The 19,706-nt window shown below is 32.0% G+C and overlaps 1 protein-coding gene across 1 annotated transcript in view; it reads left to right on the plus strand.

Moving 5' to 3' along the window:
• LOC139511356 (uncharacterized) overlaps positions 1-16,762 on the plus strand; it is a 40,898-nt gene extending 24,136 nt beyond the window's left edge. Inside the window, exons 11-19 of the mRNA XM_071298008.1 lie at positions 140-224; positions 647-688; positions 5,457-5,497; positions 6,912-6,971; positions 8,216-8,297; positions 8,639-8,665; positions 12,886-13,224; positions 14,112-14,271; positions 16,539-16,762. Of these exons, the coding sequence (XP_071154109.1) occupies positions 140-224; positions 647-688; positions 5,457-5,497; positions 6,912-6,971; positions 8,216-8,297; positions 8,639-8,665; positions 12,886-13,224; positions 14,112-14,271; positions 16,539-16,722 (1,020 nt within the window). The 3' untranslated portion in view covers positions 16,723-16,762. The remainder of the gene's footprint in view (positions 1-139; positions 225-646; positions 689-5,456; positions 5,498-6,911; positions 6,972-8,215; positions 8,298-8,638; positions 8,666-12,885; positions 13,225-14,111; positions 14,272-16,538) is intronic.
• Positions 16,763-19,706: the final 2,944 nt, after the last annotated feature.

Raw genomic sequence — 19,706 nt, forward strand, 5'->3', positions numbered from 1 at the left:
GTCTATTATTTTTATCTTACTGTTATCAAAGATTACGCGTTGTTTTCTATAATATTGTCTTTTCTGAATAGTTAATGATTTTACTCTTATGTTTGTTCAATACCAAATGTTAAGATATTTCATATTTAATCTTGTATAGGTTGGAGAATTGTGTAGTCCTTCGAATGATTTATCTGTATTTGGAGGGTGTTATTGTTCAGACTCAAAATGTGTTATCAACGCAAGTACGTTTATTAATTTGTTTATACAAATGATTATTTCATATTCTACGACATAGTTAATTGAAAATGGAATGTTGAATTTTGATAAAAGTATAATCTCTGTTATATCGTTATGATAATTACAATAAACTGTGTCGTTTGTTTCATGTTTATTGAACATGTAATTTCAAAGAATGGGGTTTGCTAAGGCCGAATTAATTGGTTCTTTAAATTCGATATTCAAAAGTTTTAACTTACAAATATATTAATACATCTACAACATTTTATGCATTGATTGTAATGTTTGTCGCTGTGACGTCAAAATAGACAACATTTCAACTTTGTGAGAGTTAAGGTTACAAAAATCACATTACAAAAGCCAGATGTATTATAAATGTTAAATGTAAATTTTGTTAAAACAATATAGTTCTGAAATATGTTTACAGTAACCGACTATAACCATAAGCATATTACTGTCCCTACACTCGGTAAGTTGAAATACTGTTAAGTTATAAGATACTTTTAAAACGTTTAAATGTTATAACATTTATCTGAATATTGTGAGTTTTATTATGATTATGTTTGGTATAATTAAATTATTCAGAACAGCAAAAAAATGACACGTTAGGTTAGTCAAATTGCTTATAGTCTTTACGAAATTGATATGATATACCTTTACTTTGCAAAATTTTGGTTTTCTTTTCGTGTCCGTTTTGACTAATCATACAGTGGCTTATGTTTCTACAATTTCCACATTCCTGGCTTTCAAATGATTTAGTGTGAAGGTCTGGACAATCAAGAAAGCTCTTAGAACACGTGAATTTAAAAGGAATTATTGAAATGTACTCTGTTGTATAATGCCTACAAGGCATTTGTGTTACTGTATTTAGTCAAACTTTGTTTTACATCGACAACTGAAGTGCTTGTAAAGCCAATCATGAATAATTACATGGATTTACGCTGAATGCGTTTTGCAAATTATATTTCCAAGTATCTTGAAGCAAACGACTGTCCATAATACATATTACACATTTAAGTTTGTCAAACGATAACCAGGACAGAACAAAGACAACTCTCTATCCAAGTCACAATTTGTAGACGTAAACTATTATAGGTCAGAGTACGGACTTCAAAACGTAGCATTGGCTCATATCGAACAGCAAGCTATAAAGAGCTCCGAAAATGACCAGTTTAAAACCATTTAAACAGGAAAACCAACGTTCTTATCCATTTAAATAGAAACGAAAAACACTTATCAACCACTACAACAAACGACAACCACTGAACATCAGGTTCCTGACTAAGGACAAGTGGAAACAAATGCAGCGGGTTTAAACGTTTTAATAGGTACCAACCATACCCTTACCTTAAAGGGATAATTCGCGATTTTTCACTTTTCATCTTATTATGTTCATAATACCATAAAAAAAACATCTTCATCAAGTTTTATTTTGATATGAAAACTAATAAAGAAGAAAATTGGGTATTATTAATTTTATTTCTTCAAACTTCCTGACTTATGTGACGTAGTTTAAGTCTTTATTTTTTCCGGGAGTGAAATTAATCTCATTCAAGTCTTGTTCGTTAACGATATAATAACGCGATTTAAAGCGCATCGATGACTTTTGGTGTAGCTTTTAACCAACATAAAATAGGTGATAGACATGCAACTTTTAAATTTAGATTGTAGGATTTATGTTTTAACGATTTTTGATACGAATTTTGTAGTAGTAAAAGTATGATATAAAAGAACATTTTTTATGATTCTTTTCCCCGACAAATACTTTAAACAAACATCTGAAACTGACATGATCGATGGTGTATTAAAAATACATGTTTGTTTTCTGACCTTTTTGCCTCAGTCAAGCGAGCATTTTCAGCTTGCAATGTAGAAAAACAATGTGTATTGCTATGTGACACTAAGTGAATGTTGAATGAGTGGTTAAACTGAAGGTAATTAAGAGATTAGTATTATGTGATTCTAATCTTTTGATCTTCATTCAGTGTATTCTAGCCGTCACGGTTCACCGTTCCAGTTGTGAACAACATTTCGTATGAAAGATACACGAGAGTGTATTTTTAGACACAGAAAATGTAACAAAACATTAAATTAATTAAAGGGTTTAATAAGGTCGCACAATAACTGGATAGCCGTTGTATATTTTTATATTTTACGTTAGCTCATTTTTAAATGAATTATGACTGCTAATTACTTTTGTAACGATGAAATATTAAATTAATTTAATTGAATAAATATATAAATAATAATAGCCTTTTAAACACGAGTGTCTGAACTAAAAATTGTACAATTTCAAATAAGAATCGGTAACCTTGAATATTTGAAAAAAATATTCTTTTCAGGTGTGAAAAACATAAACAAAATGTATACATAATCGGGAATGTCTTTATTGAAATAGTCTTCGTCTCACAACGTGTAATACTTGAACTATTTGACCAACATAATTCCCAAAATTAATTTGAAACTTTGAATCACATCCCTTAGAACCATGATCAATTAGTGTACGCCAAGTGGCATATATATTAAATGCATGTCGGAACAGGAAATATGGCATAAAGCACTTTCAGAACCATGTTCACATTATTATACATTATACTCAACAATTGTCATGATGACGAATTTCTTCCTTTGTTCCGAGAACAATCTAACTTAAATATAAATCTTTGATTTTACTATTTCCATAACTTCGATGAACCAAAGCAGAGACATATATACGTATATATATATATATATATATATATACGTCTCTGACCAAAGCAAGTTAGATATCGACCTGTATTTAAATCAAATTGGTTCTCTTCTTCTTCTTCTTTTGGTATACAATAGTCCATGATGGCATCGACATCCGATGATTATATACTGTTGGCTTACGTGAACTAGTCTATTTACAAAACGTTTCCCAAATTTAAGCAAACTGTATGTTTCTTTCTTATGTTCAATGTATACATGTATGTATTTTAAATTGCGATTATCTATAGTTCCGTAACTCTCTATCCAGGCGTATAAACGAATGATCGACAAGTGTGTACATTTTTGTTCAATCAATAATTCAAACTGTCCTTTGTCAACAAGTTTATTGACAACGAGTATATACTTACATTTTCCCAAACTTACTCTTGGAAAAAAATATGTGAATAGATTTTTATTTTATCATTTTTTTAATTTTTTTGGGGAATTATTTAGATTTTTATTGTCGAGCCTGCAACTTTTGTTGCAGAAAGCTCGACATAGGGATAGTGATCCGGCGGCGGCGGCGGCGTTAGCTCACTTCTTAAAAGCTTTATATTTTAGAAGGTGGAAGACCTGGATGCTTCATACTTTGTATATAGATGCTTCATGTTACGAAGTTTCCGTCAGTCACAGGTCCAATGTCCTTGACCTCATTTTCATGGTTCAGTGACCACTTGAAAAAAAAGTTCAAAGTTTTTGTAATGTTGATTTCTCTCTTATTATAAGTAATAGGATAACTATATTTAATATGTGCGTACCTTGCAATGTCCTCATGTCTGTCAGACAGTTTTCACTTGACCTCGACCTCATTTCATGGATCAGAGAACAAGGTTAAGTTTTGGTGGTCAAGTCCATATCTCAGATACTATAAGCAATAGGGCTAGTATATTCGCTGTATGGAAGGACTGTAAGGTGTACATGTCCAACTGGCAGGTGTCATTTGACCATGACCTCATTTTCATGGTTCAGTGGTTATAGTTAAATTTTTGTGTTTTGGTCTGTTTTTCTCATACTATATGCAATAGGTCTACTATATTTGTTGTATGGAATGATTGTAAGGTGTGCAAGTCTAGCGGGCAGATGCCATGTGACCTTGACCTCATTTTCATGGTTCAGTGGTTATAGTTAAATTTTTGTGTTTTTGTCTGTTTTTCTCATACTATATGCAATAGGTCTACTATATTTGTTGTATGGAATGATTGTAAAGTGTGCATGTCAAGCGGGCAGATGCCATGTGACCTTGACCTCATTTTCATGGTTCAGTGGTCAAAGTTAAGTTTTTGAGTTTTGGTCTTTTTATCTAATACTATATGCCATAGGTCAACTATATTTGGTGTATGGAAATATTTTATGATCTTTATGTCAGTCGCACAGGTTTTATTTGACCGTGACCTCATTTTCACGGTTCATTGCACAGTGTTAAGTTTTTGTGTTTTGGTCTATTTTTCTTAAACTATAAGTAATGAGTCAACTATATATGTTGTATAGAAGCATTGCTAGCTGTACATGTCTGTCTGGCATGTTTCATCTGACCTTGACCTCATTTTCAAGGTTCATTGGTCTTTGTTTAGTTATCTTGGTTAATGTTAAGTTTATGTGACAGTTGTAATAAAGCTTAGCTTTATACTTAGGACTATCAACATAATATTAATGATTAGTATAGAAGGCGAGACATTTCAGCGTGTGCACTCTTGTAAATGATATTCTTTACACCAGAAATGCTATTTATAAACAAGCGTGTAAGTTTAGTAATGACTAGTATCACTATTGGACACGCAAGACAGAGATGTATATTATACACCTGACAGTTAAAAATGGAAAGTTACAAGTTATCGGCCGTGTACACTAATCAATACCCTCAGAAGTGAAACGATGCATGAACTTACAAGCCAGACATGAAATCGCTTGAATACCTGGACGTGTCACCTCATAATACCTTTAGCCATGCTGGTGATCAGATAAGGGAAGGTCCGAATTTATTAAAATAAGTTTATTACATAAAAGAATTATAAACAAATTAGATTTTCGAAAACAATGTTCACGGGACACTTATTTATGATCATTTATGACTTTTTAACTAATTCCTATATAAACAGTTTTAAAACGACAGACCATGGTTTTTTAAAAAGTAATAACATTTTCCGTATCAAGTTAGTTAGTTGGATAAAACAATCGTACGATATCAGTGACAAAATATCGACTTGCAATTACGACTACATTTGGTTACTGTAGTTTAGGTCCTTTGTGGTTTATAGACATATCGTGGGTTATAATCGGAAGGGATTACAAAATGGCCGCAGAGAATTGGTACTCTAAATTGAAAATCGATGGTGATCTCTTATCTAGCAGAATAAAACTTTAATATTTATGAATTTGAGCATTTTTATACAGAATGGACAAAATATCAATTTTTATTTTTTTTTTGCGAAGTTTCCCTTTAAACAATAATCTAACTCACACCATAGACATATACATTAATTAAGCTTAAGATACACTATCTATTTCAGCTCCTGAATATCTATGCGAGAAGGCATCATGTCGTAGCGATGTAAGTACCGTTTGATTTCTACTTGAAGATGGCATACAACAAAAGTATCGTCAACTCAGGAAATACTCATTGCCAACAAACTTTTAATTGAAAACATTTGCTGGTATAAATCCACCAAATAGACTTAATGATTTGTTTATCTAGGTTGTATAGTTCAATTGTTTTTAACAATATGTCTGTTTGTCTAACAACATTTTTCTAAAGACAAAGCTCACTTATATATTCACGAAATGAAATGTAGATATGAAGATTCTCTTTGATTCACCTCTTTTCTCAAATAATCTAAATTAATCTTAAAAGGGTATTTGAACATTGTTTGACGGGTTTGGTGTCATTGCATTTAATTTCATTGGTGAATTCATGAGCTTGCACTGATGTGTGAATAGATAAACTGTTTATAGATAATAAGTTAAAACGTTTGTAAACAAGACGCATGTTTCGTCTATAATAGACTCATCAGTGACCAGAAAATGCACTTTACTTTAAGGAAGGGGTTATGTTTTGTTTTCTGAATAAATATTCTGACCCCGAATTTGATGAAAAAACGTATTATTGTCAAGAAGATGACAAAAATAAATAATTATAAAACCAGATTTTTCACAAACGTTATAGAGATTAAAAATGATAAAAAAAATTATTTGAATGGTAGCGTCGAAAAACTGAATAAAACTGACTACAATGTGCACGAAAAAAAAATTCTGACTCAGGCATCACCATTAACCAACTTTGAAGTTGAACGGTTGCACCCTTATGACCATTTCATATCAACACTGACGTAAATACTTTAATGCAGGTATATTAGGTGTGAATACCACCACAAGATAATGGCAACAACCTAGTAGTTCTTCCTTAACTCATAATAGAAACCAGACTTAAGTTAGTACGGCAGACTACTGTGTCTCCCCATCAAAATATTTTCAGTGATGCTCGATTCAATAAAGTTTAAAAGGCCAATCAAATACGTTGTTGAAGAGCATCGATAACACAAAATTCGGGAAGATATTACCAGATTCAGTTCAGGATATAAAAAAAAAACCTTAGTAAAAATTTTTTTAAAGTGTTGTCTACTTAGCTGATGACGTCCTCGGGGAGAAACCTCGACCATCAGTGACATTAACGCAGTGATTGTAAGGCAAATATCTGATTTAAGAATCTTTCCTCTGTACAGATGTTTAAAATAGAAATAAGAAGATGACATATGTGTGCCAATGAGACAACTCTCCATCCAAGTCACAATGTGTAAAAAGTAAACAAATAGGAATAGTTCGAGCCAGTTTTTGTGTCAGAGGTTTCTCCTTTGTCTAGCATTCCGATTTTTTGATTTTTTAATAATTGATTTTCACCACCAGATAGAATATACATTTAAAAAGTTTGCGTGTGCCGTATATAATTATATAAACGTGTATACTTTCAGATGCTCTGTCAATTATATACATACCAGGGAGTTGCCACCAGTAGATGTCTTGCCTTTCATGTAAGTATGATGTATCTTCCCAACTTAGACATAGGCAGTGACTTAAAAGTATATAAAAGCCATGACCAGATGTATCCACATATAAAGGGACTAATAAGGAGTTAAAATATTTCATAAAAAAACTGATGTTGACAAAAGTATTGAATTTAATGAGATTCGGTGTAAAAGATTATGAACAGTAATTTATCAACATAACAAACCCTAAAGGACATTTTGAGGGCATTTTGTGTTGCATTGTCGTTTTGGTTTTGTTTCTTGCACTTCAGTGCGTCTATTGTTCCGTTGTTTTCTTCTTATAGTTGATGTGTTTACCTTATTTCTAGTTTTAATCTCAGAATTGTTTTCTCTCATTCGATTTATGACTTTCGAACAGCGGTTTACTACTGTTGCCTTTATTCAAAAGCGTACACATTAGATCAGCTTCTAAATAACATAAATATTTCAATATACACAAAAACAACAGTGAACGAATCTATATCTGTTTTAACATCGGTAAACTACTGTTGCCTTTACTTATAACAAAAGTAAATGTAAATGCGAACAAGCGATATATTTGGTAAAAAAATATTTCACTTTTTTCTTTCCGGGCTTGACAACTATAAATCTATATCGATATCACAATTAATCTTTTTATCGATATTTGGGTTAACATTTCATGTAGTTCAAATGTTATTACAGCTTAATGTATTCCGCATATGATACATTATAATTCAATATGTTTGTAATGATAATTTTCATTGGACGTTGACAAATATTTTGAAGAGTATTATTCAACATTTTACCAGTCTGTAACTAAGAAAGCCACCATTCTGAATTCCGATTGTTTTTGTTTTATGTAATTTATCACAAAATAAACAAGATAATGACATTATGAGCCTCTGAATCTTCTTTGTGTCAACATTAAAACCATTCTGACGCGTATAAAAGATACAAACACGAGTAGTGTTAATGTTCGACATCGTGAGCTTACATTTGACGTCGTATTGTTTAGATGCTAAATACGATGCAACGTTTTCGTAGAATTTTTCATTTATGTCATTTTATGCCAAAACATATTTTTATATTGTATTTCATCTCAATAAACTGCATTAGACCGAGGATTACTGTATGGTATTTTAAGCTTGGCCTTCGTAACACTTGATTTTACCATCGCAAATATCCGTTTACTTTGCGTCAGTAAAAACCCACGTTTAACAAAGGACAAGCTTAAATACAAAAATGTTATTTCCTAATTTTCTTCACAGATAGGAACAAATTGTCTGTCGTATAAAGATGTCGACGATACGGGATGTATATGCAATAACGCTGCTTGTGCGACGAATATTTGTGAGTATCATTGGTGTTAGAATTTTAATGGTGTTAATGCTTCAAATAACATATTTGAAGGTTTGGTGCGTTGTAATGACATTTTTAATAGAATGTAAATATTTTGTCTTTGTTGTCACTTGTATTAAAGGTATTCATACCATGGTAAAATTAATATGGCATTAGATAATACATGAACCCCACTATATTGCGACTATTTATATCTATTGTTTTGTGTAGACTGATATCAATCTTAATTTCACTAATATAAGATGTTGGGAAATGTGTTTACGTATTATCATAGTATTAATATGTATAAGTATGCATGTATTGTGAAAATTCCTAGTCTTGCTTCGTTTCAGTGACTGAATATGCTCTCAATAATCAAGGTAAATATATTGCTATTTATTTATTCGATATAAATCTATATTTGCTTTTGATCAGATCAATTTTCATTCATTAGGAAATTGACTTCTCCCTTCATTTTTTTTTTAGAAAAATAGAAATTTCGTATTTATACATCTAAAAAGTAAAATCACAGAAATACTATACTCCGAGGAAAATTCAATCGGAAAGTCCCTAATACGCTAAATCCACAACGATGCGCAAACAAAACAGACATAATAAATAAAATAGTCAAAATATGGGTACATCAGTAATCACTGTGTTACAATCTTAAAACAAACAATTTTACAAAAAAACACACAAGCATCTATCAAATTGAAAACACATGCATCGTTTTGTGTGTTTGACGTCAGAAAATTTATACGTCACATAGGAAGAAATTTTCAAAAAATTGAAAGTATGTTAGAATTAATTTCAGAAATAGACCGAGACTTAAAATTGTCCAGAAATTCTTTCAAAACTTTTAAGATTTCACAAATGGTTAATACCACTACGCGATTAAATCAATTTTGTCGTTTGTCGTTCAAAGTATTTTCTTATTTATAATAGAACTATAACATAATGACATATAATGACAGAATAACATAATGACGGGATCTTTTAAAGTACAGAGTCACGTTATAAGAACCAAAGAAACACAAAAAGTCGCATATACAAAACACACCAGCAAAAATGAAAGATAATACAAACACATTGACGGGATGTATAAGTACCGAGCCACGTCAAAAGGATATCACAGAAAACAATACAAACAGTAAAAGTAATATTAATAATAGAACAATGACAAATGAAGAACAATATAACACGTTTCTAAGATGATTAACAACGTCAGTACGCAGAATTTATACATCAAGACCATCATATATTATTTGTGAAGTTGATACGGAATATTTATCAACAAGGTCTTGGTACCTTCCGATAAACTATTTTTAGAAAAAGGACGAGACGTTCTTTGACATTTCCCTGGTTCATTAACATTTTGCTAAGACACTGGTGACGTTTTACAAAGTCTGAGTAGGTGCTGCAAGCTCGTGAATATCGAATAAGTTTGGAAATGTATATCACATATGCAGATGAAGTTGGTAAATTGCTACTAAGGTGAGGAAAATTTATAATTTCAAAATTAAAATCGTCTCATTTGTCATAGATTCTGGTACTGAGATGACTGTGTTTGTCAAATTCGAGATATAAGTCTAAACATGAGTTCGGAGGAAGCCGTGTCTGAAGTTTCTTGAAATTCTAGTTCTGAGGGATATATTTAAGGAACCCAATCAGAAAAGTTCGGATTGTTAATGGAAAGAACATCATCAATATATCTGAAAGTGAAATTAAATATTCTGGCTTCTTTGATCTTCTTGTTTTTGACAAGTGAAAAGTAAAATCACAAAAATACTGAACTTAGAGGAAAATCAATTTGGAAAGTCCATAGTGACTGAAGGAACTCTGATACATATGAAAATAAGAAGAGGTCGGTAAGGAGAGGCGCACAGTTCGTTCCCATATATGCATTGGAAAATGCCGACAATTTGTTGAAAAAGTCTGCTTCCAAATTAAACAAATATTAAAGATTGTTTGTAGTTTTGATGTTATATTTGTTATTGTCATCGGATTTTGTAAAATGTCTTAACGTTTGTAGTTGTAAATATTTTTTTCTGTTGAATTCGTGTGTTATGGTAAAGATAATTAAGCATCCAGTTATATTTGTGTTACAGTCTGATTCAGAAGAAACACCGACATAGCTAGATAATACAATTAATTATGTAATAACTACCACAATTTGATGTTAATTTGTATTGTAATTTTTACTGTTATTAGTTAATGTTATATAAGGCATACAAATCTAATCTTGACTTCCATCCAAATTCTTTCTTAATTTTGGGAACTCGTTTTAGATATTCAAAAGTGACGTCAGGCTGTGGCTAACACGGCTGTATATTTTTGTAATGTATCCGTTTTTATTCTGTAGCTAGTCACCACTTCAGTTTTATCATGTATATCTATTATATAGTCGTTTAATAAAATTCACTGTTTGCAAAAGTATGAATTATTCTAAATAATAAGGATGTTCTTGTCCCAGGCGGATACCCCTGGCCGTATTGGTCACAGCGTTTTGGAACTTTTGGCCCGAATGCTCTTCAGCTTTGTACTTGTTTTGGCTTTCAAACTTTTTTCATCTGAGCGTCACTGGTTAGTCTTGCGTGGACGAAACGCACATCCGGCGTATTCCATATTTAACCTGGTACATTTTGTTGGCTGTTACTCGTGTGTTTCTCTGTCCTATATTTTCTCTCATTTATTTGTATTGTAGTTCTGCCATGTAATGTTGTCATTTTAATGTTATAATTAGCATTGCCATTAAAGCGGGAGGTTTGGCATGCCACAAAACCAGGTTAAACCCACCGTTTTTTCTTAAAATGCCCTGTACCAAGTCAGGAAAATGGCCATTGTTATTTTATAGTTCGTTTCTTGTGTGTTACATTTTAATGTTATGTTTCTGTTGTGTCGTAGTTCTCTTATATTTGATGCGTTTTCTCAGTTTAAGTTTGTAACCCGGATTTGTTTTTTCTCTATCGATTTATGAATTTCGAACAGCGGTGTACTACGGTTGCCATTATTTATCATATAATACTTAATACTAAAGTTGACAAACTATTTTTGTTTGAAGTCTAAGTTGTTGTTTTGAGCTCTTACACTTGATTCTTTGATGTTATATTTTGTTTGTGGTTTTTTTCTTTAATTTTTTGCAAACGGACATACAAAGTTTGTTTATAAAAGGACCAAGCTTTTTATTGTGTGTTGTTCATGGTTCGTACCCTACTGAATCGCTCTGTTGAGAATTCCTATAATTAACAGGGATTTTTTTTCTTTATTCAAAATGTATACAAAATATCTAAATATCTGTAAGCAAATGTTGTCAGATAAATTATTTCATTTGAAAACTGTTTCAGTCTATACTGGTTTTTTTTTGTCGTAAAAAATAATTGATACTTTATCGATGTAATGGTTTTTACTTTCTTCTAAACAAATATTATCTTCTCAGTTTATCCAACATTTTCATACATGATTCTTAAAGTTCATCAAGCATAATAACATGAAAACTCGAATCCAGCAGATTTCGAAAACTTCATAAAAAAAATACATTACGTCTACTTGTATTTTTGTCCATCTGATGTGTTAAGCCTTTTTCAACTGATTTTTAAAGTTCGTTCTTATATTGTATTGTTATACCACTCTCTAAGGTAGGGGGAGGGTTGGGATCCCGCTAACATGTATAACCCCGCCACATTATTTATGTATGTGCCTGTCCCAAGTCAGGAGCCTGTAATTCAGTGGTTGTCGTTTGTTTATGTGTTATATATTTGTTTTTCGTTCATTTTTTTACATAAATAAGGCCGTTAGTTTTCTCGTTTGAATTGTATTACATTGTCTTATCGGGGCCTATTATAGCTGACAATGCGGTATGGGCTTTCCTCATTGTTGAAGGCCGTACGGTGACCTATAGTGGTTAATGTCTGTGTCATTTTGGTCTTTTGTGATAGTTGTCTCATTGGCAATCATACCACATCTTCTTTTTTATATTAAGCTATTTACAAAATAACAAGACGTTGAAAACAGATAGTATCATGCATGGATGCAGTGTGAAAGATGCAAAGAAAAACTAAACTAAAAAAAAGGAAGAACTCATAAGTTGTCAAAGAAAATTTCCTATCTGTGTAGAAGACACATCTTTAACAAATCGTTCAATCGACAAATATTCGTCTTAGACCATTGATAATTACATAATCTTTTCCAAGTTTCTCCAGTTCTTATTTGTGTTAATGTTTTAATTCTGTCGTATAGATTTTAATGCAAACTACGTGAAACTGAAAACAAAATCAATATAACATCGCCATAATTTGATAGTTTCTAAATGTTTTAGAAATGTCAATTTTAAATATGTAGGAATAATGTGGGTTTTTTACGGAGCCCTCCTATGCTAACACCACATATCATTTATACGAAAACAAACTGTAAATTTATTGTTCATAAGATGTCAAAACAAAATCATTCAAGGCGTTCTATTCATATGGTTTCCAATGCTCTTCGTAATATATTTAACGTTCCGAATATTTTTATTAAAGCACTACTGGTGTGTTATATGTAAACGAAGTACATATTAGAACAGTTACAGTAAATGACTAGTAATTTTGATGACATTTTTCAGTTACCACTACAACTTCTACTACAACAGAGTCTACTACACCGCCTGCTACAACAACTCATTCTTCCACAACTCCTATCATGACAACAGCTACCCCGACAACTCACACCACGACAACTCCAACCACAGCAACTCCCACCCCGACAACTCCCATCCTGACAACTCCAACCACGACAACTTCTACCACGACAACTTCTACCACGACAATTCCCACCATGACAACTCCCATCCCAATAACTTCTACCATGACAACTCCAACTTCGACAACTACCACCACGACTACAACAACACCAAATACAACTCCTACCACGACAACTCCTACTAAAACTACCACAGCAACAGGTAATTGTTCTAAAACTATCTTTATAATGCTAAGTTAGAATATTTCCATTTACAATATACATTTAGACTTCGGATTTATAGCATTAGTAATTAACTTATGTTCATGATAACAGGATATGCTAACCCTGTAGACGCAATCGGTCTAGCTCTATTTAAAAAAAAACAACTATATTTGCGTTTTGAGCATTTTATCTGTGACAAAATCTGGGAGCAAAAATGGTTTATCCCTTTTTTTTAATATTTGTACTCATGCAAAATAAAACAAAAAGTTTTGGAAGGACTCTCGGGAAATCAAAATGCATATGTCGTGGAGGAACCGAAAACAAAAGTGAACAACTGAAAAAAAGCAAAATAAACAGTCTATAACAAACTTTATAGACAACTGAACATTAAGCAACCTTGAATCCAATCAAACACCTGTAAACGAGCACGTAACAAATGAGACTCAGTGGGTTTTTTTTTCAGTAGAAGCATTATTCCTTTTCATACCTGATTAATTTATATCGTCATGATACTCATTTAATATCTATATCTGTACGTTTAACTCCAAGGAACCATCATTAATGTTTCATTTGATTTATAATCATAACAGTGTCAGCTTGACGCATATATCATCAATGACTCCTAAAGTTTCAAAGCTAAAATATTACCCATTTGTACGACGTGTATGCGCAAATCAAGTATTATAACAAGCAAATAACATGAAACATTGGTGGCATGTCATTCTGTCCAAAAGACAAAGTATACTTGCTTTATAAAAGTTTAAACAAACGTTTGTTTCTAAAATCTAGTGCCAAAAGTATTCTCTTTAGAATATATTTGTTCAGTTATATGGTACATTTGTCGATAACATTGGTTTTTTTTAATACAATATCTAATACACTAAGGTCCAAGGACATGTCATATATGTGGAGATACGTCTTTACCAGTTCCATGCAGCAGTAGGCAGATTGGAAGAGATTTATCACACACCTGTAAAACTGGAGAAAATTACTGCATGACAGATATCGTACAGGATGACCAAGGCAATGTGGATGTTTTCAAAAGGTTTGTATTCATGCTTTTATTAATGATAGTTTTGTCTTTACAACAGCAATATTACTAATAATAGAAATCAAAGAATGTTGTATGGTTGTCAATGAGTCACCACTTCGCCATAGACAAAAGGAAATACATATAAGAAACTTTAGGTCCTCGTTCGGCCTTTTATAATAAGTTCATAAACAATTATTTCGCACAATCAGCGATATGAAATGACATGAAATGACAAAATGTAAACCAATTCAAACATGTTAGGGGAGGGTTGGAATCCCGCTAACATGTTTAAATCCGCCACATGCTGAATGTATGTGCGAGTCTGTAATTCAGCGGTTGTCGTTTGGTGATGTGTTACATACTAGTATTTGCATTTCGTTCATTTTTTTTATTAAATAAGGCTGTTAGTTTTCTCGCCTGAATTGTTTAACATTTGTCACTTCGGGGCCTTTTATAGCTAACTATGCGGTATGGGCTTTGCTCATTGTTGAAGGTCGTACGATGACCCTTAGTTGTTTAATTCTGCGTTATCTGGTCTCTTAAGAAGTGTTGTCTCATTGGCAATCATACCACATCTTCTTTTTTCTTTTAAAAAATGGAATGTATGTCAGGCATCCAAATCAAATTTTTAAAAAAGGCAAATGGCTTAACTCATTACCATCAATAAACGATCATGTCAACAGTAGTATACCGCTGTTCAATAGTCATAAATCGATTTAACTGAAACAAATCCGGGTCACGCACCAAAACTAACGGCAACACATCAACTATATGAGGAACCATAACGGAACAACAGAAACCCTCAATTCCTACAAAAAAACTAACGCCAACACACATAAAAACAAACTATGTGAAATTAACTGCCATTTTCCTGACTTGCTTCAGGACATTTTTAGAAAAATAAATCGTTTTGGACATGATTAAATGGCTAGCCAAACTTCCTTATATGGCAATGTTGATAAAACAGCTAAAATTACGGGACAGGAATACAGTACAAAACAATGCAAATGCATGCAGGACATAGCAATCCATTAATAATGAATATTCAACAACAAAAAACACAAAATACCAACAAACATCAAAAATTAATTTACTTCAGAACACAAATACAGCACAATAGATTAATGAACTGTGTTGCACAAATTTTTCAACGCCACAAAACGTGACGCCATAGGTAAAATTCTAAAAAGACAATATGAAATTGGGCTTAAGTTTTTTAATTATGTTATCTGATGTATTTTCTAACCATTACAAAAGAGGGGCAAAAGATACAAGAGAAACTCATAGATTAAAAAAACAACTTACAACGCCATGGCTACAAAAGAAAATCACAAATAGACAAACATTAGTATACAAAACATAACAAAGAAAAACAAGGAATAAGCAACACGAACCCCACCAAAAACTGGGGGTGATCTCAGGTGCTCCTGGATGATAAGCAGGTCCTGATTCACATGCGGCACCTGAAGCAGAACTATATTGATATTGAATTGTTAAAGTAATGGTTTAACAAATTGTACTTTACAAATATGTCGATTTTTCTTCTAAATCAAACCGTGTAAAAGCGAATTAATCCTGTGCATATAGTAGCTTTAAACTAAATAAAAACTTTTAAAAGCCTGTGTCGCTCACCTTGATCTATGAGCACTATCAATAAAGGACAATCTCCGACATTGTACACAAAAATATTGTTCATTACAAAATCTCTGTTTTGTTGATATTGTTGAAGGAACGATCAATGTATGAAACAGTGCTTCTAGAATCACTATATCATCAATGTCTAGTTCATTGGGGTATATGAGATGTAAGTAACGAGTGAAATATGGATTAGTCAGTGTTAATACATCATCAATACAATGCATATCTTAAAGTAAAAAAAATTAAGAATTTTGCAAGGTCCTTTTTTTTTTTTTGTCTTTTCAAAAGTTTTGAATGAATTCGGATTGATACGAGTAAAAAATAAACATGCAGTAAACAGTACATCAAACGAATGGATGACAACTGTTATATTCCTGATTTGGTAAAAAGCTTTATTGTATATATTCAGCAAAGGTATAGTTATTCTAGTGTAAAAAATATGCAAAAGTGTTAATATTTAAAAACATTGTTGTTTTCGTCTGTTATCAGTTTACATATTTCTACAAATAGGATACTTTCTCAATGCAAATTAATTAATTGCCTCAGGCGCACGGTTATGTTTCATGAGTATATCGGATGTACGGTCATTATTATTAATAGTAAGAGGTTCTAGAGTTAAAGGTATAATATTTGTTTTTCAGATGCGTAGATTTAGCTACATGTGAAAAGAAATGGATAACAGAGTCGGCCGATCTAGATTATTGTAAACGGTACGGAGTAGTGAAAAATCCGTATGCCTTTTCTTGTCATTTCTGTTGTACCGAAGATAAATGCAATTCTATGTTAGTTCCGAATACAACCACGTGGTATACGAAGACTAATTGATTGGGAATTCCTGTTATCACAAATAAATAGTTGGAATCGATGTTCTTTTTTCTTTGCTTATGTTTGTTAGCATGTTTATGTTCAAGTACATTACAATAACCTTTCATTATTTTCTATAAGTATATATATTGATCATATACTTATAGAAAATGATGGTACCCTTATCAGACCATGGTCAAAATCATCACTCGGACTGATATCATGACCTTGGGCTGATAAGGGGTCTGATATAATAATACCTTGTTGAAATTTATATATATACATAATGCATGATTGATCTGCAAAATTGGCAGTAATATTTGTTCTTAAGACAATGCGTTGAAGGCCTCACAGAGATTTTGGATATGCAAATCACTAATTCAAACTCAGTACCAAGGTTTACTAGGGAATAGAAATATGGTCACAAATAGTCTTCCTCTGACCGGCAGTAAACCCCTCGTTAAAGTGGGACGGCCGTTTGGTTGTACGTGATGTACAAATATGCAGTAACGTCCGGTCAGAACTCGAACGTTAGTCCGATGCCTCGTGTAAAGAGCGTGCAACACAAATAACCCTGGTAAAAAATCTATGATGAGTCTGTAAGTGACCTGCTACAAGGCTAAGTTCATGTTCCTATTCAATATATCATCATTCCTGAGGTAGTCTAAATTTCTTCGACCTTAAACCCGGACACCCCTATTACAGAACCTACTTATTGTATTTATTGTTAATTTGTTCTCGTCCTGTATATGCATGAAATATTTGTCACTTAAGAAATAATTCATGAAAACCATAGATTGTTGGAAATTTACACATGGCCTGGGTCGTGATATTCGAATTTTATCCTGAGCGTTAGCCTATGGCTTCCATGAATTATTTCGATTCTAATAGTACAAATACAATCATTAAAAAACTGAAGCGAGGGTGAATATGCTGTGTTTGTGACTGTTCTTTTTTACTCCCTGTTAAATAAAGCTCATAATCTGTAGCTTGCATGGATTATTTTGTGAATAACCGCTAGAAAAAAATCTGTTTAATTCTTTTAATTCTCAAACCCATCATTCGTCATTTTTGATTTACATGTTTTTCTTGTAAGCTACTGTCAAATTTTAAGTTGACATTTCGTAAGGGAAGAGTCATTATTTATCAGCTGAGGGGGTCGGTGCATTTTAGGGGGGTCATTGCCAAAAATGTCATACCACTTGGGGGGTTACCATCAAAAAATATTGTTACTAGGAGGGGTCACACAATAAAGGTTTTTATGTCTGACTAGTATATAAATTGTTGATAAATTGAAATGAGTGTGCGATCTGTGAAATAATTTCTGTTTATTAAATCTTTGATAGTGTAAACTGTAAAGCACCAGCAGGATATGCCTAATTTCTCAAGGGCAGTGCATCTGATCACTCCTTATCACAGTTGTGTAAATTTACAATCAATAGATTAACAACTATAGGAAACTTTTCTCCCTAGTTTTGACCACAGGAAATAGTGAGTTATAAACTTCAAGGTTTCTGGACATAATTAACTTTCTATAGTCATGATAGTGTTTAAATCATTTTGATGTGATTCTTGAGATGAAATGGGTGTGTATATTTAATCATTTTGATGAAAGCAAGGATGCATGTTAGTTATATATCTGTCACGTGGTTACAAAAATAGGTATACTTATTTTATGAAATTATTACAAAGATACTGAATAAAAGTAAAAGATGATCTCGATATTACTGGTATTTCCCTTCTGTATTCTTTAATTTTTAAGGTTATATTTCTCTATTCTTTAGTATTTTTTGCTCTTTTCTCCTTTTCTTTATATTTGAACACCAGTGTTCTCTGTTCTTTTTTTTAATCTTTTTTTTTTGGTCCATTTTTCTGTAAATTTTACCCATTCTCCGATATTCTTTCCTTTTCAAATTTCAGACCTTACAAAAAAAAATACTTGATGGGATCCATGACATTCACACACACTAAACAAAACACTATATGATTTGGAAAAAGAACAAATATATTCAGCTTGGGCCCCTAAACAAAAATGTGTACTTGTTCAGAGAAAATTGATAACACACTTAACTCTTAAAACATACATCTGTACAAAACAAAGAAACGCCAGAGTTTCCTGGCTTGTTTGTATATTTCTTTATCTCAAATAAAGCATGAACATATTTAATAAAGAAAGGACAAGAACCATATTATCAGTGTTATTTTATTTGCACTTCCTAAATCATTTGTACATTGGAATCCTGACCCCCCCCCCCCCATTCACAACTAGATATTTTAAGGCACAAAGGTTAAAAAAAATAAGATACAAGGGCCTGTGATTGGGATTAAAGTAACAGTCAGTATTGAAAGTTTATCTACCGGTATACTGATAAGATTTGTAGAATTATAGGTTGAAGCAAAATAAATTAATAAATTGGAACATACAATTTTCTGTATATTTTTTGAAAGTATACACTGTGTAATTTTTATGATGGTATATGGGATCACTTCTAGTCGATTTTTTTTAAACACTCTGATAATGTTTAATGCAATAAAACATATTTATTTTATAGAAGTTGAATAATCTTTCTGAAAATGAAAATAATAAATCATTTATCTTTTGTAATCTACAAAAATGGGCCCAAGAGTCACAATAAGTTTCTTCATAGTAAAAGAGCCTTTAAGCTCAAGCCTATGTTTCTTTGTTGAACAGTACAATACTACCTAACAAATATCCTACAGAAAAAGAATGTTTACCAAAAATATTGACAGAATTCTGTACAAAAATAATGCTTAAAATTGAAAGTTACATAATTATGATTTTTAAAATCATTTATATTATTGTAAAATTCAGCAATTAGATGAGCTAGCAAAGTAGCCCTTGTCTAATTTCCCAAGGTATTTAATCGATTGTAAAAGTAATTTTATTTGAAATAAAAAATGGGTCTTCTCTTTAGGTTGCTTGTCAGCTGCTTTACATGAATAAATGGATATTAAAATCTCAGAAATGAAATGAAAGTTTGTGG

This window comes from Mytilus edulis, chromosome 2, assembly GCF_963676685.1.
Source record: "Mytilus edulis chromosome 2, xbMytEdul2.2, whole genome shotgun sequence".
NCBI classification, from domain to species: domain Eukaryota; kingdom Metazoa; phylum Mollusca; class Bivalvia; order Mytilida; family Mytilidae; genus Mytilus; species Mytilus edulis.